Source organism: Capricornis sumatraensis, chromosome 2, assembly GCF_032405125.1.
Source record: "Capricornis sumatraensis isolate serow.1 chromosome 2, serow.2, whole genome shotgun sequence".
Classification (NCBI taxonomy): domain Eukaryota; kingdom Metazoa; phylum Chordata; class Mammalia; order Artiodactyla; family Bovidae; genus Capricornis; species Capricornis sumatraensis.
The window spans coordinates 112,942,736-112,968,224 of record NC_091070.1 but is presented as its reverse complement, the minus strand read 5'-3'; the positions used below and the strand labels follow the sequence as shown (position 1 = coordinate 112,968,224).

General features: G+C 38.6%; 2 protein-coding genes across 2 annotated transcripts; one reads left to right on the top strand and one right to left on the bottom strand.

The window, feature by feature from the left end:
* The first annotated feature begins 6,183 nt into the window (after window positions 1–6,183).
* On the top strand, window positions 6,184–7,158 carry LOC138074095 (olfactory receptor 10R2). The gene has a single exon (XM_068966130.1). It carries the CDS (start codon window positions 6,184–6,186, stop codon window positions 7,156–7,158), a length of 975 nt encoding a protein of 324 aa, XP_068822231.1.
* A 16,981-nt stretch (window positions 7,159–24,139) lies between these two features.
* Window positions 24,140–25,078, bottom strand: LOC138074125 (olfactory receptor 10K2). The gene has a single exon (XM_068966165.1). It carries the CDS (start codon window positions 25,076–25,078, stop codon window positions 24,140–24,142), a length of 939 nt encoding a protein of 312 aa, XP_068822266.1.
* Window positions 25,079–25,489: the final 411 nt, after the last annotated feature.

Genomic DNA, 25,489 nt, shown 5'->3' with positions numbered 1-25,489 from the left:
ATGCTAACTTCATCTCACACACACACACACACACACACACACAATAGCCAAAGCAAATGCAGTTTGGGATATGCAAACTGTGGTGGGCCATAGGCAAATCCAAAGAACAAGAAAAGGTATTTTTTTTTTTTTTTCCAAGAAAAGGGGTTGGTTGAAAGGAGCTATAATAACTGACAAGAGATTAATATCCAGAATATTATATATCTCATACACCTCAATAAAATACTCCTCATCTTTGAAGAAGAAGCAAGGAGGCAAGATAGGAAAGCTTAGGAAATTCTTCCTTCCAACCAAAGGATGAAAAACAAGTATGTGGGTGAAAGTTATCAGGTCTTTTCTGACGACATGTCCAGCAGCCTCCAAATTTCTAATGAACCACCATGCTAAGGAGCCTCAAATAGGAGACTAACACATTCTCCTGGACTACTACATGGTTCATGTTTTGGCGAGAGCCTCAAGATCCATTTTCTCCTTGGATCACAGTTCCCCACTGAGGGAAGGCAAGACCTGTTTTAGGAGTGAAGTAGTAATTACTCCCTAGGGTGCTGAGTAGTGAAGTTATCAAATGAGGCATTTATGCTAGTGCTGATAGTCAGAAAAATACCTATTAATAATACTAACACAGGTTGTAGCTGGTTTAGGGCTATTCAGCTGGAGCACAATGCATATTGTTTCTGGGAGTGTGGCGGTGAGTCTTGTTACAGGTTTAAACAGTTTTGAGAGAATGGGGGGAAGATCTGTATGGGAATGGCTGTTTGCAGCAAATTATCTGGACATTTTCTGATGGCCATGATGAAAAACAGGACAAGTGCATTCCACTGCAGCCCAGGACTCACATTTTGGAAAACATGAAACTCTTTCATATTTATGACTTGGGCTTCCTTATTTCATAAATATATTACAGAATATAACTCTCCTGGATCCTAGAAAATAGCTTCTTGTGTTTTTATCTTATGTTTAATTCAGAAATGTGGAGTATTTTTTTTTTTTAAACTATGGTCTTTGTATACATGATAGATAAGGATTGTGGAACAGTTATAGGGGAAGTTGCTGAATTGGTAGACAAGATAATACTGACATCGAGAGAAAAGAAAACATTAGCGATATGATATTGCAGAATGTTTATAAGAGGTATCCATAATATTAATCTTTGGAAAGAAGGAAATACTTAATTAGGGCTTATGTATAATTCTGGGATATACTTTTACTTTTTCTCTTCATTAACTCTCATAATATTTCAAATTTCAGAGATTTAGGAAACTTTAGTTATTTCTCAAAGAAAATGCTGAAATATAAACAATATTTGTGCCTTTTTACTTCATATCCAGCACTTTCTTCATGATATAAATTTCATTCCAGTTTATTTGCTTATTTAATATTTTTACCAACTGCTTGACAAATATATGTGAATCATTGTGATGATTCATTCATATCTTAATTTACTTAATCATTGTTTCTCTCACATATATTTTGAATATTTGATATTTTCTAGAAACTCTGATGCTGATGGGGTTAGAGGGATGCATGTGAATACAAGTTGCCTGGCACATAAACTTTGTCACCTGAACAGCTACATGGTGTCTGCTTTCTAAGAACTTGATTTTTCCTGAGCAAGTGAGATCACTATCTATAATTACCTAAAATGTGAGAAATTCTAGAATATGTTTTATAAGGGCTGGAATCTTTTTATTCACTGATGTACTCCAAATATCTAATAGAGTGACTGTGACTTACTGTATACTCAATAAATATTTGTTAAATTGAAAGAAGTGCTATGGGAATGAAACTTGAGAGAAGTGTTTTCCTTTTTCCTGAGAGTTCAGAGGATCTGCCCAAAACTAAAACAGGCATTGACGTGATACAGCATGGCTCACTGCATGCTCAGTGTCCACAGATAAAATCTGGGAGATGGAAGAGACAAATTTGGAATGTAGTGAGAACCGAATTTATCTATAGTCTTTCCCCCTATTTTTGCCAAGGATTGGAACATATCATTACAAAATTTTGGGTAAGAGGTACTCGATAACATATTTAATTTCTGCATTCACCACTTCTTCCCGGCTGAACTGTGTCAATACTCGCTTTTCCCTCACTTTATTCTCCTGTTTCTTGCCACCCTGTCCAGGATTTCTCTCTGTCGGTAATGCCTTGCTTCCCATACTCAGGACCCTATATTCTTGCTGCCCAAATAACTCTTGCAGATATTCAGTTCCAGTTGGTCTTCTCAGGTCAAAAGCAGTGGAAGCAAAAATCTATAGGTTCTTGTCTTGAATGATCCCCCCCCCCCCCCCGCCCTAATTTCCCTTGTTGGGTCCTACTAAAAGAGGAAAGCCAAATTATATTGAAAGTAAAGAGTATGATGGATATGTGTATATATATATTTTCATTTTCAGAAACACTGATTCTCTTCAAATTTCTCTTCTGCCTCTAGAGAAAAATCAGGCCTGTAAAAAACACCAGATATGGAAAGAAAGGGACCTGAAAAGGTAAAAAAATAAATAAATAAATAAATAAAAATAATAATAATAACAACTTTGTTTTCCAACAAAGCTATCAGCCCTTGTGTTGTATATTCTATGTTCATGGTTTTCCCTGTAAAGTAGAGTAAGAAATATGTTTTAATTGCCACCTATCATGCAGGTGCATATGTACACACACAGCCTAAAACAGAAGATTCACTCTAAAGAAAGGTCACTCATGGATTGTATATTTTCATTCATTTCTCTCATCTATGCTGTTGGTATATTAAAACTGCTGGTGTTGACCATTAACTTGATTCTGTAACCTCAGAGATGGGATAAGTATAAAGTTTCAAAATCAGTGTCTTTGAACAGCTGATTCATTTACTGAGGAAAAAACCCAGCAAAATAAAAAAAAAAAAAAACAACCCCAAACAGCAACAACAAAAAAGCAATAGTCAAAGACAATCACACTACTAGTAGCATGCTTCTTATGTAGTACATGATATATTAAGTACTTTCTACATACTTCCCACATACTTATTTACACACACATTTATTTCTCACATTTGCCATTTTTCAGATGAAGAAACATCAAATTCTATTTTTGATAGATTTCAAACAGAATTATTAAAAAAAAAAAATAAATGAATATATTCAAGGGCCTTGCAACATTTTGATGAACTTCTTTCCATAAAATTAAAGCTTATTTTTAAACATATTAGCATTAACACTTTTACTAATCATATAATCAACATCACTATTGATAATTTGGCGAGTGCAAATGATCTTTCAGTTTAACTTGCGCTACAAATAATGTAAAACTAATTTTTATATATTTGATATGTTATTTCCTTTTCATAAATCATATACTAAATCCATTTTCTACACCAGAAGTTTATTTCCTCCATCAGTTTATAGTACATTTTTATTAATATTAATATTTTGAAATGTTTTTGGTAATTTTTAATTTATAATTTGTTTTCTGATATTTCTGATTGTGCTTTTGTTGTCAATATGTTTTATTTTATTCAGTCAAATTTTTGGTTATTTACTGTTCTCTGTTATACTGTTTTTAGTTTTGAACTTAGTTTTCCCATTTTTTCCACCAAAAAATGTACTTTTTTTCTAATCTTTTAATTTTTTGCATTTTTTTTCTTGACATAGCCACAAGAATTTTTTGAAAATTATATTAGTTGGAGACTTATACAATATTTTTTCTATTTATCAAGGAAGTAAAAGGTAAGGGAAAAGAAAATGAAAGGTGGTAGGAGCAATTCTGGTTACTTAAGAATATAGTTATCATGTTTATATATACAGACAGTGAGTCTTTTGATATCATTGGTTTGAATCAGCTGGAGAATATTTTCTTATTTTTTCTTGAATGTCTATATTGTGATTGTTCAAAGAGGAGAGCATGTTAAATAGTCGTAATTCACAGTCTAACTCAATCCCTCTGTATTGAATGCAGTAGAACCTCTCTCCCACTCATCTATTGCAAGTATACAGTCTTCTTTTCTGTATTTTTTTAACTGTATATTTATTGTTATATTAACTGTGGTTTTGGAGATAGAATTGAGCATGACAATATACTATCATGGCAAATCTTAAGTTGGTAGAAATGTAAAAAATTTATGTTTAAAATTACTTAATAAATTTTTTGGAAGATCTGTAATGTGTTTCAGAAACACTGAAACATCCCAGAGAAGGACTTATAATGAAAATTAAATGGATCCTAATGTTCCAAAGTTTTCCATTTAGTAATTAAAATAAATCTACATATAAAAAATTCAATCATCAATCTATCAATTTCCTTTAAAACAGTCTCTTCAAAATAGCTTAATATGCCATGAAATACATGTATTATATTTGTATAAAGTAATAGAGTTGTGTGGTTATCACCATAATAAAGTTTTAGGACATTTTCATCATCCCAAAAGATAACCTCCTATCTGTTTGCAGCCAAATTCCATCCTGTCCCCATCCCAAGGTTACAACTAATCTTCTTTCCACTGATATATATTTTCCTTTCCTACACGTTTCATATAAATAGAATTTCCAATGTGTAGTCTTTTGTACTTGACTACTATCATTTAGCATAGTATTTTTGAGGATGGCAATCCACTCCAGGACTATCGCCTGGAAAATCCCATGAACAGAAGAGGCTACAGTCCATGGGGTCGCAAAGAGTCGGACACGACTGAGCGACTTCACTTCACTTCACTTCATGCTGTGGTATGCACCACAGTTCTTCCTTTTACTACTGAATATAATAGTCAGTTTTATGGGTATATCAGATTTTGTTTGTCCATAAATTTATTTCTTCATATATTGGGATGCAAAAATTGAATAGTTTTTTCCTTTGGGCTATTATCAATAATACTGCTACTAAGAACATTCACTAAAAATATTTATGTGGATAGTATTCACTTCCCTCTGTTATATTCCTGAGAATAAAATTGCTATGTCATTAGCTATGTTTATATTTACCATTAGAAGAAACTGTGAAACTCTTTTCAAAAGTGACTGCATAATATTACACTTCCATCAGCAAAATGTGAAGGTTTTAGCCTCTCTGCCTCCTTACCAGCACCTCTTAGTATCTATTGCTTTCATTATAGTAATCCTAGTGCATATGAGCAGTAATCGCATTGTGGTTTTAATTTGCATTTCTCTAACGGCAAGTGATGCTGAATGTATCTTTATATACCTCCTAGCCACCGATACACTCTGATGAAATGTCTACTGAAAGAGTTTGCCCATTTTTAAACTGCATCCTTCTCTTATTTTAATTGTAAGAGTCATATGTATATTCTGGATGCAAATCCCTTATCAGATACAAGCTTTGTGAATGCATTTTTTCTGTATCATGTTCTCTTCATTTTCACAATGGTAACCTTTGAAGTGTATATTTCTGGACTCTCAATTCTAACCATTATCTATATGTGTATCTATATGCCAGTACCATGCTTTCTTGATTACGCCATCATTAAAGTAAAGTTTGAAATCAGAAAGTATAAATCTTCTATCTTTGCCCTTCATTTTCACAATTATTTTGGTTATTCTAGTTCTTTTCCATATTTATTTTGTGAGTACTTTGTCAATTTTTTAAAGTCTGTAATGAATATATGGATCACTGTGCTCATAATTATCTCATAATAATGAATCTTCCAATCCATGAACATGGTTGTCTTTTCATTTATTAGGATCTTTAATTTTTCTCAGCAATGTTTGATGGTTTTCTGTGTATAGATGTTGCTCCTCTTTTGTTAAATTTGATCCTAGTTGTTTTATGCCATTAAAAAGGATTTATTTTCTTTGTTTCATTTCTGCATTTTGCATGGTGTGTTCCGAATTGTAGGAGGCAGCATGATGTCCTTTCAAAGATATCCATGTATCAATCCCAGAAACATGCAAATAAGTTAGGTTACATGAAAAAAGGAGAATTTAGGCTGGAGGTAAAATTAAGTTTGCTAACCCTGTGACCTTCAGCTAGAGAGATTAGTTTATATTATTTGGACTTGACCATGTAAACACAGTGTTCTTAAAAGTGAAAGACAGAATCAGAGTCGGAAAAAGAGATATAATTTTCCTGGGTTTGAAGAAGGGAGAGGGGGATAATGAACCAGAGGCTCCTAGAAACTAGAAAAAGCAAAACATTGCCAACATCTCAAGAAAGGAATATAAGCCTGCATACCCTAGATTTGTATATTTATGTACCTGAATGCATTTACTTCCCTTTTGTTTTCAGGTCTTGGCAGAAAACCTCACCATGGTCACCGAGTTCCTTTTACTGGGTTTTTCAAGTCTTGGTGACATTCAGCTTGTTCTCTTTGCGGTTTTCCTTTTTCTGTACTTAGCCATTCTCAGTGGCAATGTCACTATTGTTAGTGTCATCCGCCTGGACAAAAGCCTGCACACACCAATGTACTTCTTCCTCGGCATTCTCTCAACATCAGAGACCTGCTATACCTTTGTCATCCTACCCAAGATGCTCATCAATCTCTTTTCTGTGGCCAGGACAATCTCCTTCAACTGTTGTGCCATCCAAATGTTCTTCTTCCTTGGTTTTGCTATTACCAATTGCTTGCTATTGGGAGTTATGGGCTATGATCGTTACGCTGCCATCTGTCACCCTTTACATTACCCTATCCTTATGAGTTGGCAGGTGTGTGAAAAATTGGGAGCCCTCTGTGGGATTGGTGGGTTCTTGGCCTCACTAACAGTAGTATATTTAGTTTTCAGCCTCCCTTTCTGTAGTGCCAACAAAGTCAACCATTACTTCTGTGACATCTCACCAGTTATTCGTCTGGCTTGCACAAACACAGATGCTCATGAATTTGTCATATTCATCTGTGGTGTTCTTGTACTTGTGGCCCCATTTTTATTCATTTGTGTTTCTTATATCTGCATTCTGAGGACTATCCTGAAGATTCCCTCTGCTGAAGGCAGACGGAAGGCCTTTTCCACCTGTGCGTCTCATCTCACTGTTGTCATTATTCACTATGGTTGTGCTTCCTATATCTACTTGAGACCAACAGCAAACTATGTGTCTAACAAGGACAGATTAGTAACAGTGACATACACTATTGTCACTCCATTATTAAACCCCATGGTATACAGTCTAAGAAATAAGGACGTTCAAGTTGCTATTAGAAAAGTGTTGGGGAAGAAAAGATCCCTAAAATTATATGATTGATATATTATTATATTTCAGATTCTATAATAAATATAGCTTTCTGACAAAGAATGTATGTCCACATCTTTTTAACTGAGCATTTCTGTTTTTTGAGACTTATTTGGCACATTTTCTTCTCTCAGCTTTTGTAACTCAATTGCAATATAGACAAGTTCAGATAAAGTCAATTATGTGACACTAATGTCTATTTTTCTTTTAGAATAAGATGCTACTTTGAGGTTTATTGAGTTTAGAATGTTACTGACTATAAAAATAATCATATATTTGACCTGATCAGTGTTATGGCCATAGTGAATCAGTTAATCATTCTAGTCCACATATTGCAACAGACAGTATTTTTGAAAGCAATATTCAAACATGAAATTAGCCTCATGAATATGAGTTGGGAAAGACTTATTTGCAATTTAAGGAGTTAGCCGCATATCTAAATCCGTTCACAGACCCAATTTGTTGAGAGTCTTTGCTCATGGCCAACCCTATATAAATCATTTCACTCTATATTACCATTTAATCTTTCTACATTATACATTTGAAGATTACAATGTTCCTTTTTATGTGTTTCAGAAATTATTTATATCATTCTGGCACAGATTTTATGTTTTGTAATTTGAAAATAATGACAGGATAGATTAATTGGCATTCTTGCATCTACTCATTGACATACTCATCTACTATAGAGTATGTAGACATTAGGAAATCAAATTCTCTATGTCCAGAAGTTGCAGCAATTAAATAGAAAACTCCAGAAGTAGACTTTACATTTAATGCCTTGATCAACTTTCATAAAATGTGGGTGAGATTTGTGTGCAGCTGTCTGACACTAAAGTGATTTTTTAAAGTTTTTATCTATCCTACTTTATGGGTTTAATTTTCTGTTATCCTCTTCATGTGCGGACCTCCTGAATGACTTTTAAACTTAACTTATCTTTTTATTAGTGTTTCTAGAAGAGAGAGAAATTGTTTTTCTTTGGAGTCAAGTGTGCCTTGCTAAGTCGCTTCAGTCCTGTCTGAATCTTTGCAGTCCTGTGGACTGTAGCCCTCCATGCTCCTCTGTCCATGGGGTTCTCTAGGCAAGAATTCTGGAATAGGTAGCCATGCCCTCTCCCAGGGGATCTTCCCAACCCAGGGATTGAACCCATGTCTTGTCTTGCACCTCCTGCATTGAGGGCAGATTCTTTACCATTGAGTCACCAGGGAAGCCCTGGAGACAAGTGTGATTTTCCTTATTCCTTATGTCAAGTCAAAAATGTGCCAAAAATTATGTCAAGTCAAAAATTGTGTTAAACAGACAAGGAAAATTTTATTCAAGATTATTTTGCTAATGGAGAAATACTAAGTTTGAATTTGGCAACTCTGCCACAACCAACAGGGATAAGGTTTTCAGTGGCTGTGATGAGGTAATGGAAAAGTACTGGAGAACATTTTACCATCTGGGTTTACTATCTGATTTTATCAAAAGGAAAAATAAACATCTCATGGCTTTATTACAGGATGCAATTTTGTGCTTGTAGCAAGGTACTCACCAATGTTGAATTCCTTTCATCCCATGCAAAATGGGATATTAAGAACAATGTCTTCCTTAATGATCATATTTCACATGAGTTCTCCCAGGTCCTTGAGAAAGACATTTCTGGGTTGTAAAACCGACTACAATTTAAAAATATGTATATATTGGAAAGACAGAAAAATAATGTATAATTGCACATTTTCTAAAGCATATGCTCTAAGAAAAAGGAGATCAGGGGTCTAGGGTCAGGAAGAAGCCTCCCCGAAGTTTAATCAAGTTGAAGGCAAAGTTAGGCCTGTCCTGGTCACCTATGCTCTGGGCCCCTCTCTTGTAACACATGTACATTTCCCTGTGGGGACAGAGGGTCAACAGAAATTCTGATACTCTGGCTATTGCCCAGAAATTAACTATCCTTTGTTTCTGACCTAGAGTCCTCATCATCTTGGAGTTGTAGAAGACTATCTTCTTAGCTTGCAATGAGTGCAAAATCTCGTATTCTTAGAGTTCTTCACACCACATCTGATGAATTTAAGTAAACAAAATGATAGTATTTGGAAGGTTTGGGGACTGCTCATGTATATGAAGAAAGATTTGATGACCAGAGTTTTTGAAGGAACTCGAACAACTGCAAAACTTTTATTCATAGGATCTTATAAATCATCTCTTTAGGGAACTGTCATTCAGTGATTTCCCATCCTCTCTGTTTACTCATGTTTTTAGTACTGAGTTAGAGAAAATGGTTTGCCTGAGCCAGGTAACAAGCCCAAACTTGTGGTCAAAAGGATAGCTTCCTGTAATTCATTTTCCCAGTTGGTTTACATAGAGTCAAACAAAGTTCCCTAAAAGCGGGATGCTAAACAAATGAAATTAATAGATCTCCATTAAATTTGACTGCAAAAATAGTGTATATATGTATATATATATATATATATATATATATATAATACAACATTGTGAGTAAACTATATACTCCAATACAAATCAATTAAAAATAAAATAGCAAAACAAAAAATATGCTTGACTTTCAAGCAGGTACACATTTGTTTGCATATAAGGAGACATCTTTTTCTTTCTATAATTCCAAAACTATTCATTTTTAATAAAATAAATTAATATGTCCTGAACACTTACTAAGTGTTAGACACTATTTTAGTTACAGGATGCACTAGTAAGCAAAAATAAAGAACCTTGCCTTCATGGAGTCTATTGCAGAGAAATGAAACATAAACAATAAGCAAGATATATTAGTAAATTATATGTTAGAAGACCGTGTGTTCCACGGGGGGAAAAGTAAGGCAAGGGAGCAAAGGTATTGGTGGTGATGATTTTAACAGGGTGTACAAGAAGATCTCATTAAGAAGGGGCCATTCTAGCAAATACTTGAGAGAAGTGAAGAAGAACATTATGACTGTATAAATTGTCCCTCTTTTTTGTCACCTTTCATCAGCTAAAAAATTTAGTATCCATCCAAGAACAAAAGTACCTCTCAGGGAGTTGGGGGATCCAGGGAGAGTTTTTCCCACCTGTGCACTGGATAACAGGTAGATAAACCTTATTATGGGTTATGGAACTGGCAGGTGTCTGTGGATTGGTTTTGGCCCCTCTTTGTTGCAGTTGAGGAGCACCTGCAAAGCACTGACTTGGGCATATAGCCAAGGATAAAAGAGCCTTTTTACAAGCCCTGGTTTACAGAGGGAAGATGCCAGCACTCTGTTGAAGCAAAAAACAAAAAACCCACAAAATATGTGCATTGAATATGGAAGAAGACATGTTTCAGTGCCACCCCTCCTCTAGGTGTCACAGCTTGGGACTGAACTAGCTGGCAACAACTCTCCTGAGGAAAATGGGAGTGAAATGACTGAGTGCTCATGTTCCCCAGCTGTGTGGGATGCTGCTGGAGGAAAGTGTTTCTCTCCTAAAGCACCCAGGGTACAGGCAAGACTTTCATGACTAGATGGAGAGAAGGGATCAGGAACTGCTAAGTCACGTCAATCGTGTCCGACTCTGTGCAACCCCATAGACAGCAGCCCACCAGGCTCCCCCGTCCCTGGGATTCTCCAGGCAAAAACACTGGAGTGGGTTGCCATTTCCTTCCCCAATGCATGAAAGTGAAAAGTGAAAGTGAAGTTGCTCAGTTGTGTCTGACCCTCAACGACCCCATGGACTGCAGCCTTCCAGGCTCCTCCGTCCATGGGATTTTCCAGGCAAGAATACTGGAGTGGGGTGCCATTGCCTTCTCCGGGGATCAGGAAAGGTAGATACAAATACGAGAGCACATTTAAAGGATCTGGTTTCTGTTGACTGTAATCAAGACGCTAGCAGCAAGTCCACATACAAGCAGCTTTTGGAAAACCTCACTTGAAGATCTCCCCTAACTGGCCCATGGGTACCCCAAATACCCAAGTACCAAGCCCAAATCTTCCCTGCTTTTCAGCCAGCTCCTTTTGAAGGATCCTGAAATGACTGTGAGAGTGAGCTATGGTATTTAAAGAAGGCAAGCAGAAAACAGAGAGTCTATGGGCAAGGGACAAAGCACAAAGTTGGGCTATAGCACCACCTTCAGGAAAATGAAAGAGATTTCCAATATATGATCGGATGTGTTAAAAGATCAAGAGAAGACAGGAAAAATTAAGAATTCTGCTACTTAAAACACAATGGATGATACAAATTACAATATTGGATGAACCTTGAAAACACACTAAGTGAAAGAAGCCGGTCATGTATGACCACATCATATATGATTCCATTAATATAATATGTCCAGAATAAGCAAACTTATAGAAACAGAAAGTACGTTAGTAATTGCCTAGGGATGAGAGTTGGGTGGGAAGACGGGGGCATGTAGGCTAAAGGTGTGGATTAATTTCTTAGGCTAATAAAATGTTCTAAAACTGATTGTAGTGAAAGGTGTATAACTATGTGAACATACTAAAAGCCATTGAGTTGGACTCTAAATGATTGACTTCTATGGTACATGATTATATCTCAACAAAGCTGTTAAAAGAAGAATTCTGCTACATGAGGGAGCATGGAGCAGATGTTTCCATGCAAGGTCAGGAAAGTCCCGTGTATAAGTAGGACCAACAAATGTATCATCCACCTGAAGACAGTTAGTAAGGAATGCGGAGGTTACAACTCCCTTAAGTGCCGAAGTAGCAGTGTACAATTTCAAGATATGCAAAGAGTCAAGGAAACATGACTTGATCAAATGATCACAATAATCCTCTAATAACTGAGCCCAAAGGTACAGAGATATGTGAATTGTCCAATAAATAATTCAAAATAACTTTTTTTGAAGAAACTTAATCACTTCATACTTTGGCTACCTCGTGCGAAGAGTTGACTCATTGGAAAAGAGTCTGATGCTGGGAGGAATTGGGGGCAAGAGAAAAAGGGGATGACAGAGGATGAGATGGCTGGATGGCATCATCGACTCGATGGACGTGAGTTTGAATGAACTCCAAGAGTTGGTGATGGACAGGGAGGACTGGTGTGCTGCAACTCATGGGGTCACAAAGAGTCAGACACAACTGAGCAACTGAACTGAACTGAACTGAAATCACTTCATGGGAAATAGATGGGGAAACAGTGGAAACAGTGTCAGACTTTATTTTGGGGGGCTGCAAAATCACTGCAGATGGTGACTGCAGCCACGAAATTAAAAGACGCTTACTCCTTCAACAGAAAGTTATGACCAACCTAGATAGCATATTCAAAAGCAGAGACATTACTTTGCCAGCAAAAGTCCGTCTAGTCAAGGCTATGGTTTTTCCAGTAGTCATGTATGGATGTGAGAGTTGGACTGTGAAGAAAGCTGAGTGCCGAAGAACTGATGTTTTTGAACTGTGGTGTTGGAGAAGACTCTTGAGAGTCCCTTGGACTGCAAGGAGATCCAACCAGTCTATTCTAAAAGAGATCAGCCCTGGGATTTCTTTGGAAGGACTGATGCTAAAGGTGAAACTCCAGTAGTTTGACCACCTCATGTGAAGAGTTGACTCATTGGAAAAGACTCTGATGCTGGGATAGATTGAGGGCAGGAGGAGAAGGGGATGACAGAGGTTGAGATGGTTGGATGGCATCACTGACTCAATGGACATGAGTTTGAGTAAACTGCGGGAGTTGGTGATGGACAGGGAGGCCTGGTGTGCTGCAGTCCTTGGGGTCGCAAAGAGTCAGACATGACTGAGTGACTGAACTGAACTGAAATAGTATAGTATGTGAATTATATCTCAGTTACAAAAATCTGATTAAGTCATAAATACATACTTGAAAAAATTCATTAGTATTTGTAGAATAATTTAAAGATTGATAGTAGATTATCTATCTACCTATGTATCATCTATCTATCATGTTTCTCTCCCTAAGTAATGTGTTTTTGTGTGTGCATGTGTATATATTCATAATCAGTTTAATTATAAAGAGTGGAAATTCAAGGAAATAAAGTTGAGGAAGAGAGGACATTCACGATCTTTGTTACATATTGTTACTTTTTTTACTCTGAGGACCATATGTTATTTAGATAGTTCGACATTTATTTTTAAATAACCAAATATATTTTGAATAAAAAAGTACTAAGGAACCACTAAGAAATTTGTTGTTGGAACAGACAGCAAAGTGATTTATTTTTCACTGAATCTAAAAAATAATAATTAGTTTAATAGAAATGTGGGGGGTAGTTTTTTAACAAGAAAATTTTTATTGAAATAGATTTAATATACAAACCTCATAGCCTCTTTTTCATTTTTTAAATTTATTTGCTTTTAATTGGAAGACAATTGCTTTAGAGTATTGTGTTGGTTTCTGCCATACATCAATATGAATCAGCCATAGGTATATGTATGTCCCTTCCATCCTGAACGTCCCTCCCACCCCAACCAATGCATCTATGTTGTTGCAGAGCACTGGATATGAGCTTCCTGAATCATACAGCAAATTTCCACTAGCTATCTGATTTAAGATCTTCACGACCCAGATAATCATGATGATGTGATCACTAATCTAGAGCCAGACATCTTGGAATGTGAAGTCAAGTCGACCTTAGAAAGCATCACTACGAACAAAGCTAGCGGAGGTGATGGCATTCCAGTTGAGCTGTTTCATATCCTGAAAGATGATGCTGTGAAAGTGCTGCAGTCAACATGCCAGCAAATTTGGAAAACTCAGCAGTGGCCACAGGACTGGAAAAGGTCAGTTTTCATTCCAATCCCAAAGAAAGGCAATGCCAAAGAATGCTCAAACTACCGCACAATTGCACTCCTCACACAGGCTAGTAAAGTAATGCTCAAAATCCTCCAAGCCAGGCTTCAGCAATACTTGAACCAAGAACTTCCTGATGTACAAGCTGGTTTTAGAAAAGGCAGAGGAACCAGAGATCAAATTGCCAACATTCGCTGGATCATCGAAAAAGCAAGAGAATTCCAGAAAAACATCTATTTCTGCTTTATTGGCTATGACAAAGCCTTTGACTGTGTGGATCACAATAAACTGTGGAAAATTCTGAGAGAGATGGGAATACCAGACCATGTGACCTTCCTCTTGAGAAACCTGTATGCAGGTCAGGAAGCAACAGTTAGAACTGGACATGGAACAACAGACTGGTTCCATATAGGAAAAGGAGTGCATCAAGGCTGTATTGTCTCCCTGCTTATTTAACTTCTATGCAGAGTACATCATGAAAAACGCTGGAATGGAAGAAACACAAGCTGGAATCAAGATTGCTGTGAGAAATCTCAATAACCTCAGATACACAGATGACACCACCCTTAAGAGGGAGGAGGAAGAGGAGCTAAAAAGCCACTTGATGAAAGTGAAAGAGGAGAGTGAAAAAGTTGGCTTAAAGCTCAACATTCAGAAAGCAAAGATCGTGGTATCCGGTCCCATCACTTCATGGGAAATAGATGGGGAAACAGTGTCAGACTTTATTTTTGGGGGCTGCAAAATCACTGCAGATGGTGACTGCAGCCGTGAAATTAAAAGATGCTTACTCCTTGGAGGAAAAGTTATGACCAACCTAGATAGTATATTCAAAAGCAGAGACATTACTTTGCTGACTAAGGTCCATCTAGTCAAGGCTATAGTTATTCCTGTGGTCATGTATGAATGTGAGAGTTGGACTGTGAAGAAAGCTGAGCGCTGAAGAATTGATGTTTTTGCACTGTCGTGTTGGAGAAGACTCTTGAGAGTCCTTGGACTGCAAGGAGATCCAACCAGTCCATTCTGAAGGAGATCAGCCCTGGGATTTCTTTGGAAGGAATGATGCTAAAGCTGAAGCTCCAGTACTTTGGCCACCTCATGCGAAGAGTTCACTCATTGGAAAAGACTCTGATGCTGGGAGGGATTGGGGGCAGGAGGAGAAGGGGACGCCTGAGGATGAGATGGCTGGGTGGCATCACTGACTCGATGGACATGAGTCTGAGTGAACTCCAGGTGATGGTGATGGACTGGGAGGCCTGGTGTGCTGCGATACGTAGGGTCGCAAAGAGTCAGACATGACTGAGTGACTGAACTGAACTGCATGTACATGTTTTATTACTACTCTCTCAATTCATCCCACCCACTCCTGGGACATTTCAAAATGAAGAATTATGTTATGGGTTGGATTGTGTCCCTCTGAAATTCATATGGTGAAGTCATAACCACTGGTACCTCAGAATATGACTGTTTTGGGAAAACAAGGTTTTTAAGCAGGCAATGAAGCTAAAACTAGGTCCTTAGAGTGGAACTTAATCCAGTATGACTGGCATCTCTATAAGAAGAGGAAGTTTGAATACAAAATAACAGAAGAGAGATGAATGAAGGCACAGGGAGAAGATAGCTAAACACAAGTCAAAGAGAGAGGCCACAGAATAAACCAAGCTGATGACATTTTGAATTGGATTTCTAGCTTTCAGACTGTGGAAAAATAAACTCTGTTATTTAACTAGCCAGGTCTATGATACTTTGTTACAGCAACCTTGGCTAACAATACAGAACAGAATACAGAATATGTGGCATAAATATATTTTGCATATTTAGAAACTTGGCTGGAGGAGCAGGTGTGAGGAAAGAGGAATTTGAGGATAATTCATGGAGGATCTTAAGGCCAGCACAAAATCTCTACTTTTGTTGGTTGTAAATTGTGAACTTTTGAAACTTTGAGGAAGAGAGGAATTTGATCTGAAATTTTCTTAGCTTAAGATCCATGAGCATCATCAATTTAGTAGTGGAGAGACCAATAGGAACAGAGATTTTAGGAGCAGTTTAGTGACCTAAGAAGATCAATTACTGCCAGAAAATTATGACACAACTGTTTATCTTTCTACTTTACTCAATACTGTTCAAAATAATCTCCTCTTTATCTACTTTAAATGAAGACGTAGATCAATAGAGCAGAAGACACCCATATCCTTATTTTACAATGAATAGTCCATGGCCCAAACTAAGAAAGTAATTTACTTAGTAATTTTCTAGGTCAAAGAGGTCACACATTAAATATGTTCTCTTTCCTTGCAAATTTTCACTTTGTATGACCCCAAACAGCATGGGAAGTGAGGAGAAAGCAGTGGTGCTGGTTGATTTATGAGGTCATCCTCAGAACTGAGTTCTATGTCATTGCACGGGAAGAGGGTCATGGTGTCCAGGAGTGTGTGTGACAAAACACGGGAAATAGTTTCCATGACTGTTGGGCAATGTTAGTGCCTTAATCACAGCATGAGGCAGTGGGAACAGTGGTACTGGACATACCGCTGGAGTGAAAATTCAGCTGAGCTCTGGGAAAGGGGTAAGAGTGGTTTCTCTGCCATATATTTACCTGCAGTGTGATTTTAAAAAATTACATAATCTCTACTATATCCAGTGTTTATAAATGTGGTAGAGGGCTAAAAATCCTTACTTAGCTTATCAAAAATTTTAAAGTAACAAATTCACACACAGAGACATATATATTCCTCTCTATATGTGTATTCCTGGAGAAGAGCATGGCAACCCACTCCAGTACTCTTGCCTGGACAGTCCCATGGATAGAGGAGCCTGGTGGGCTACAATGCATAGGGTCACAAAGAGTCAGTCGCTGAAGCAACTTAGCATTCATGCATATATGTGTATAAAGGTCACTTGAGGGATTTATGATTAATATTATGCTTGAAACTTGGAAATATTTATCATATTATTAAACAATGTATATTTGAGTGGCATTGATGTAAATTTAAAGGTGAAATAAGGACAACTGGTATGTCTTCACAGTTGAGGCATCCTGTCCTTGTATACAGAAGCTCTATATTTATCCAAGTTTTATTCTGTATCCCTCAAAAAGGTTTCTTTATAGCTTCATTTTAATAGGTCTCAACTAGAAATTATGAAATGTTTCTAGACGATTTGCAAGGTAAATGATTAAAATTCTCCAATTTGCAAATACCTTCCTTTAATCTTTTCACACAGATCTATGTTGAACTTCCAAAGGAACTCATATCCCAGAACTAACCCTTTCATTTGCAAGCTGTTCAGGGATTTACACCTACATTTTCCTGTGGGCACACACACAGTTTCTGTCACATCTTCCTAATCCCCCAGATCACTCTCTGTAGCGTTCACTTCTACAAATTCCTTCTGAGCTGTTGAACCACTGATTGTTACCAATGATGTCTCTTTTGTCTCTTGCCAAGCCCATATAGATACATTTGCTCTGTAGCAGTGTTATAAAATCTCCTGGAATGATTATGACATTGTGTTTTGATACATTTTTTTTCCATCTTTCTAATAAAGATTCACCAGGGAAAATGAGCAACTTTCCTGATTGGGACATAAGTTTAAAAACTGATATCATGCAAAAACTGAAATCAGGTTTCAAAAGATTTTCCATAGGGGAAAGCGCAAGATGAAATGAAATGGTTGGAAAATTATCTGAGAAAGTATAGAAGATTTTGAGAGGGGAAGGGTGGAAGAAGTATAGGAAATTACTTCACGAGCATTAAAGAAGTTTCAACTAATGCATGAAAGTTGAGTTAGTTAGTACAGAAAGAATGAGGGATATTTTGCTGGAAAATGGGAATTTTTAGAATCCTGTTTTTACCATGAGCTGGTCACCTTCTTCCTACAAGTTATATGTGTGTGTGTGCTAAGTTGCTTCAGTTGTGTCCAACTCTGTGTGACCTTATGGACTGCAGCCTAACAGCCTTCTCTGTCCATGGGATTCCCCAGGCAAGAATGCTGGAGTGGGTGGTTGTGCCCTCCTCCAGGGGGTCTTCCTGACTCAGTTATCCAACTGGTATCTCCTCTTACATCTCCTGAATTATCAGGCAGGTTCTTTACCAGTAGCGCCACCTGGGAAGCCCTTTTACTGACTGTATTTCTGGTCACTTGTCTCAACGCCCTGTTGTGCCACAGTCCCATCTTAATTACAAGGATAGTAGGAAGAGGATGACTCTACACGTATAAAAATGCACATGTGTGCTTTTCTCAGGAATTATCTTCTCAAATGAAGGATGTCTGGGAGAAATTAACTAAGCTAGTTCAAGTAGAATTAATCTTTTATTTGACAATGGCTGGTTTTCTCAAAATGTGTGAAACTATTAGCAGCTCATTAAATTCATCAGGAAAGGCAAAAAGGCAGTCAGGAATTCAGAAAAAAGTAATATATTGAAATTTTCTCTCTGAATATTTCTACCCAATCAACCAATCAATTCTCAATCTTTGTGAAAGCTGTTTGTTTTATTTAAAAAGAAACAAAAGTTTTTATTTTGTATAGGAGTATAGCCAATTAACAATGTTGTGGTAGTTTCAGGTGGACAGTAAAGGGATTCAACCATACATATACATGTATCCATTCTCCTCCCAAATAACTTCCCATTTAAATTTGTTTTATTTCACTGATTGGGGAAACAAAAATCTGTGTGTCTTTCACTGACTTATATGGAGTATACATCCTAAAGGCAGGAGAATCATTGTATTTTCTAGGCACAAAGTTATTTATCTTTCTCTATGTAAATGTCTATGTGGTATTATTTAACTGCTCTCAATTGTAATTTACTCTTCTATGTATAACTTAGGTTGATATCTTTAAAATTACATTTTATTGAATCATAATTGATTCATCTATTCAATGGTAAAACGTGTTTTAGAAAATCAGTTCTAACATATAGGGCCAGCCTGATAAGCCACAAATCCAATTTACAGGCAACTATGTTACATCATGTGGCTTCCTAGGTGGTGCTAGTTGTAAAGAACCCGCTTACAGATGCAGGAGGCCTGGGAGACATAGATTTGACCCCTGGATCTGGAAGATCTTCTGGAGCAGGGCATGGCAATCCACTCCAGTATTCTTGCCTGCAGAATTTACGGACAGAGGAGTCTGGTGGGCTGCAGTCCATGGGGTTGCAGATAGTCGGACACAACTGAAGTGACTTAGCACACATGCATGCATGTTATAATCTTGCCAACATCACAGAAATTCCCTAATTCATCCTCGATTTTCCTGCAGTGTATTCGAAAGAGATATATACATAGGATATGTGGGGAAAGAGCAAATTAGCCACGATGGTGTGGTCAGGCCCTCTCGCCCGACGGCCTCTTGCTCTTGCCCTGTGTTTTGTAATGAAACCCTGAGATCACTTGCAGCACTGCACGTGTGCGCCACGGGGCACTCGCTTGGTCACGGGCTGCTTTGTGTGGTGTGCCTATAGGCGCTCCACCTAAACCACGGTGGAGTTACTGCTGTGTCATGGCCCAGTCCATTGGGTCAGTCACAAGAGGAGAAAATAGAGTGTCTACTGCTACAGTTTCTGCATCAGCCAGGAGAGAATTCTGTTATGGCTGCTGTGCCAGCCAGAAGAGAGGTTGTTGTGTTAGGTTATGCTCTGTCTGTTGCCAGGAGAGAATAATCATGTCTGCAGTTCCTACGGCTCCTTGAGCCTTTTTCCTGTCTCTTAGCTTGAGCCTTGCCTACCGTGGGTTCAGCAAACAGCATGCACAGTGAGATACAAAGAGACAATTGGTTTCGCAAACAGGATCAGAATTAACTGGTGTAGTTGGCAGGATACCCAGCAGGTAGGGAAGCCTGAGGCTCTGCTGGAAGGAGGAAGCCACGGGCCACAGACAGTATGTGGTAACTTGTGGCTGTGATCCTCTAGGTGTGGGCTCGATTGGAAGATTGGAAGGCAGTTGACAGGTCACTGGATAATACTGAAAAGGCTTTAGAAGTGGTGAGTTCCTGTTTCCCAAACAAGGCAGCATGGACTGCTGCGGGCACTGTGGGGTGGATTTTTCTGACTGTCCTGAAGGAGAATATGGATAGTGCTCTACATAATGTCATGCCAGGGAGAAATATGCAGAGATGCTTGGAAGAACTAGAACAATGTATCCTGGCATACAAAGCTTCCCTGGTGGCTCAGATGGTAAAGTGTTTGCCTGCAATACGGGAGACCTGGGTTTGATCCTGGGTTGGGAAGATCCCCTGGAGAAGGCAATGGCACCCCACTCCAGTACTCTTGCCTGGAAAATCCCATGGATGGAGGAGCCTGGTAGGTTATAGTCCATGGGGTTGCAAAGAGTCATATATGACTGAGTGACTTCTCTCTCTCTTCTCTCTCTATCCTGTTATTAGAGCAAGAACCCCATGGGACTGAAGAACCCAGCATCTCTAACAGTGAGGCAGTAAGTGACAGTGATGACAAACATTATGAGAATGCAGGATCCTGCTTGGCAGCAAGGCCTATGGTACAGTGGAAAATGAAGCATGAGCAGTCTATAGCCTGGGGGCAGCATCCTCCAGGGATCCCGGGTGACTGAGTTCTGTGATGTAGATTTAGGCTGTGTTCTCTGATGTAGGTTTAGAACAATGTACTGTAAAGTCTGTGTCCCGTGATGTAGATTTGGTTGATGGAGATTTAGGCTTTGTCCTCTGATGTAAGTTTAGAACAGTGTACTGTAAAGGCTGTGTCCGGTGATGTGCTTCTGACCTCTGATTCTCTTGTAGATTTAGAACAATATGAAAGCATTTGGTACCTTGTGGGTAGGCTGGGAATGCCACAAAAATCCCCTCCTTGAAGGGGTGGGCCCTGTGCCTATGGGGGTTTTGCGGGTCTTTAATAATAAAAACTCCTCAGGGTTGGAGTTGCAGAGATAGATGGTGGACTGGAGTCGGCCATGGATATAAGGGCACTCCACGTGCAGTGGTTGTCTCTTCTGGCACTGTGAGGGTGGAGACTGTGACATGAGCTCCAGGTGATCCCTGGCGTTGGGTTTTTCTTTGTGTTGGGGGTGTGACTGTTTGTTTTAGTCTCTACTGTCGTTGCAGGATGTGGGTTCAGGTAGTGGCATTATGCTTGGGGGGGATGCTGCAGAGGGTGGAACCTGCATTGTGAGATGAGAGATCCTGAAGGAGTGGAGTGTAGGGAAAGAGCAAATTAGCCAAGATGGCCTGGCCAGGCTCTCTCACCCCACGGCCTCTCACTCTTGCCCCACGTTTTGTAATGTAACAGTTGAGATCACTTATAGCACTGCATATGCACATCGCAAGGTTCATGTAGCAGCTGAGCTCACTTAGAGCACTGCGAATGCATGGCATGAGGTACTCACTTGGTCATGGGCTACTTTGTGCCTTATGCATATATGCTGCTGCTGCTGCTAAGTCGCTTCAGTCGTGTCTGACTCTGTGCGACCCCATAGACGGCAGTCCACCAGGCTCCTCCATCCCTGGGATTCTCCAGGCAAGGACACTGGAGTGGGTTGCCATTTCCTTCTCCAATGCATGAAAGTGAGAAGTGAAAGTGAAGTCGCTCAGTCGTGTCCGACTCTTAGCGACTCCATGGACTGCAGCCTACCAGGCTCCTCCGCCCATGGGATTTTCCAGGCAAGAGTACTGGAGTGGGGTGCCATTGCCTTCTCCGATGCATATATGAGCTCCCCCTAAATAATAGCAGAATTACTGCTGCGTCAACAGCTATGTCTTTTGGGTCAGCCAGAGGTGGAGAGAATAAACAAACCAATTTATTATTATTGGCTGAATTTATACCTGAAACTTAAGTGCAGATTTCTCTGTAAGCTCAGCTGAAATACATGACCTAGTTTGGAGGCTGAAGGGGCTTTTCTTTCTCACTCAAGCCAATCCCAGATTCGAAGATCTTACCTCTTTCCTGCAAGTTAACATACGAATAAAGAGGGGAGCTAAAATTAACCATGGGCCAAGGGTGTGTGTGAGAGAGAGGGACTTTGCTCATGTGTCCATGAAAAGAGGAAAGAGGGCAAGATGTTTAGTTCTAACCCATGAGCACAGGCTCAAGGCCAAATTAATTTTATAGTCATATAGAAAAAAAAAAAAAAAAAAAGGGAGAATAAACTGCCAAAAGGAGAATCATTCTAATATATATTACCTCTTCACACACAGTGATCCTTCCTACTTGTGAGTGTTATGCTATCTGACTCAAAATGATGGTATCCATAAATCTTGGGAAAGAACAAAGCAAGAGATGGGAGGCTTTTTTGTTCCTCCTCCTTTAATACCGTGTACAGCAAGATAGGGATTAACTACACCATATGATATAAAGGCCATTTACATCACACTTATCAGTATATTTTTTACGCAGATGTTAATGAGTCTACAGTGTTTTTTTTTTTAATCTTGTATTGAAGATGAATTCTTGTGCATTCTAAACTCTGTTAAGAAAGTCATAGTCTTCACAAAGGGTCATGCAAGAGCATAGTAGGAGCATTAAAACAGGAAGTGAGTAATGCGGGATCAGTATTAATTCTACTCACTAATGGAAAAGGCATTTTAATTTTCTGAGAGTCAGTTTTCTGATCTATAAAAAGTCAATTATAATATGTACTTCCTAGGTCTGCTCTAATGTTCAAGTAAGGTGACATTTTTAAACAGAAGCACATAATTACAGATTGGACAATTAATACATTGAACTGATTCACATGAGAGGTTATCAGTTTATTTCCTTTTCATGAGACAACTTGATAGGCTGGAAGTCTGGGGTGAGCAATGGAACTAAAGAAAAGACAACTTGATGGCCAAATTAAATTTGCTCTAGTCCCTGGGGTTTCATAGGTGGCACTAGTGGTAAAGAACCTGCTGGTCAATTTAGGGGATTTTGATCCCTGGGTTGGGAAGATCTCCTGGAGGAGGGAATGACAACCCACTCCAGTATTCTTGTCTGGAGAATCCCATGGACAGAGGAGCCTCATGTGCTACAGTCCATGCCATCACAAAGATTCGGACATGAGCAAAGTGACTTGGCATGCACTATGATCTTCAGGCCCCTCCTTCAGGAAGTTTCAAGCTTCAGAGAAGTGCAGTTGGCTTGCATTCATAGCAGACAAGCTCAGCATCCCACATTAAATCAGGGCTTGTGAATAAAACTTTCCAGTTTCTACCCTCTTCCTGCAATCCCTGAGAGTATATAACATTGATGAGGAAACTTGTGGAAGAAAATAATAAGAAATGGAACGATTCTGTCAGAAGACCTTTATTAGCAAGTCAATCTTGGAAAAATATATATAAAGCAAGGAGGCAGCTTTCTCCAAGGAGCTCTTTGTTTGCTGTCATTTCTGTAGGAACATAAGTAAAATGTTCAACTCAAAATCTGGCTTGAAGTGCACGTGAAGATCCCCAGGCTTCATGAGACAGATGCTGTTTGCTCTTTACACAGGCTTTTCTACTTAATGGAGTGGTTAAACTTAGCCTGCTTTTCTTGCCCAGGTTGTGTGATTTTAGGTCTTCTCTTTAACCAATGTCCTTGTGAACATCTTTAAGGAATTCTACTAAATTTAGATTTGTACTGGTGCATAAAAAAATAAGTAAAAAAAAAAAACAGTTCTCAATACACTAGAAACATAGAAATTGATATTGTTTTGAATAATATTCTTATTTGAACATTGGATATAACTTATGCGCCAAAAATTGTAACTTTACCAATGCCATCTCAGCTAAAAATTGTGTCCTAAACTAAGCCAAAGATGTTGAAGGGTGTTTGTTCTTTATAAAGACTAAATATTAGTTGATGGTTTTGTCTACTCACTCTGCTTTATAAATACAAATAATGTTTTCCATCTATAGGTTAAAATTTTTTGGAGAATAGAATAAAAAATTAAGATTTTGAAAAAATAATAAAATAAAATAATACAAATTGTGATCTGGCTATCTTAACATCCAGAAAAGGAGGTAATAAAGAGAAGGAGCTTTCTGGGTTGCTAAACTAGAGAGTTAATATTGTACAGTATTTTGTACATTTACAATCTGGCTGAGATTGGGTAATAATGTTTGCAAGAGTATAAAATTCTGAATCTGTGTATATTTTCCTACAGTAGCCATCCAATATTTTTCTGCCAATCAAGAGGACTTCAGTAGACAAAAATTTATGTGACCATGAGAAGATACTATTTTTTTTTTGAAATAACTGAGAAATATCTCTGTTCTTGAACACTGCTCATTGCTTGATCATTTTCACTCAGGGAATTTTCCCCCATGTATTTAAAAATGCAGAATCTAGATTAATGTCATGATAAACAAATTGTTCTTCCCACAACTCTTTGAAGAGCTGATTTGAACTCTTTATTTCTCAAACTGTAAATCATAGGATTGAACAATGGTGTTAGGATCGTGTAGGATACTGATATGAGAGAATCCTGGCTTGAGGAATAGTTGGATTTAAGCCTTAAGTAGATAAAGGAGGCACAGCCGTAATGGACAATGACAATAATAAGGTGAGAAGCACAGGTGGAAAAAGCTTTGCACCTGCCTAATGTGGAAGGAAACTGGAGTATGGCAGAGATGATGCGAATATAGGATACCAAAATCAACAGCAGGGGGATAATCAGGACCAATGCGCAGAGCATGATAATGACAATCTGACTAAAGTGGGTATGGTAAGATGCTACCTTAAGGACAGGAGAGATGTCACAGAAGAAGTGGTGTAGTTGGTTGGAGGAGTGAAAGGGCAGGTGAAATACCAAGGATGTGATGATCTGTGCGACAGTGAAGCCACAGGCACAGGCAGCAGCCACTAGTCCCACACACACCCCATGCCCCATGAGCACTGTGTAGCGCAGAGGGTCACAGATGGCCACATAGCGATCATAACCCATGGCTGCCAGCAGGAAGGAGTGAGAGCAACCTAGAAAGAGGAAGGAAAACATCTGGATGGCACAGCCCAGAAAGGAGATGGTCTTCTTCTGGGCCAGCAGGTCAACCAGCATCTTGGGTACAATGACGAAGGTGTAACAAGTTTCAAAACAGGAGAGTACAGTAAGGAAGAAGTACATGGGGTTGTGGAGGGCTCTGTCCAGCACAATGGTGGAGATGATGATGGCATTGGTGCCCAGGGTGAACAGGTAGACGAGCAGGAAGGCAGCAAAGAGCAGCCGCTGTAGCCCAGCCAGAGAGGAGAAGCCAAGGAAGACAAACTCTCTCACCAAGGTCTCATTGACACACTCCATGGAAGATGTATCATCAGGAGACAATCTGAGAGAGAAGACAGTGCCAAGAAAAATCCCTAAAAAAGAGAAGAATCCCAAGAAACTGGTGATCATAGAACATGTATTCTCAGGTTTTGAGTTTACTCATTATTCTCCTTCCTTTTTTTTTTTTTTAAATTTTAAGATTCCTTAAAAAATTGCAAATAGAACTACCTTATGACCCAGCAATCCCACTGCTGGGCATACACACCGAGGAAACCAGAATTGAAAGAGACACATGTACCCCAATGTTCATCGCAGCACTGTTTATAATAGCCAGGACATGGAAACAACCTAGATGCCCATCAGCAGATGAATGGATAAGAAAGCTGTGGTACATATACACAATGGAGTATTACTCAGCCGTTAAAAATAATTCATTTGAATCAGTTC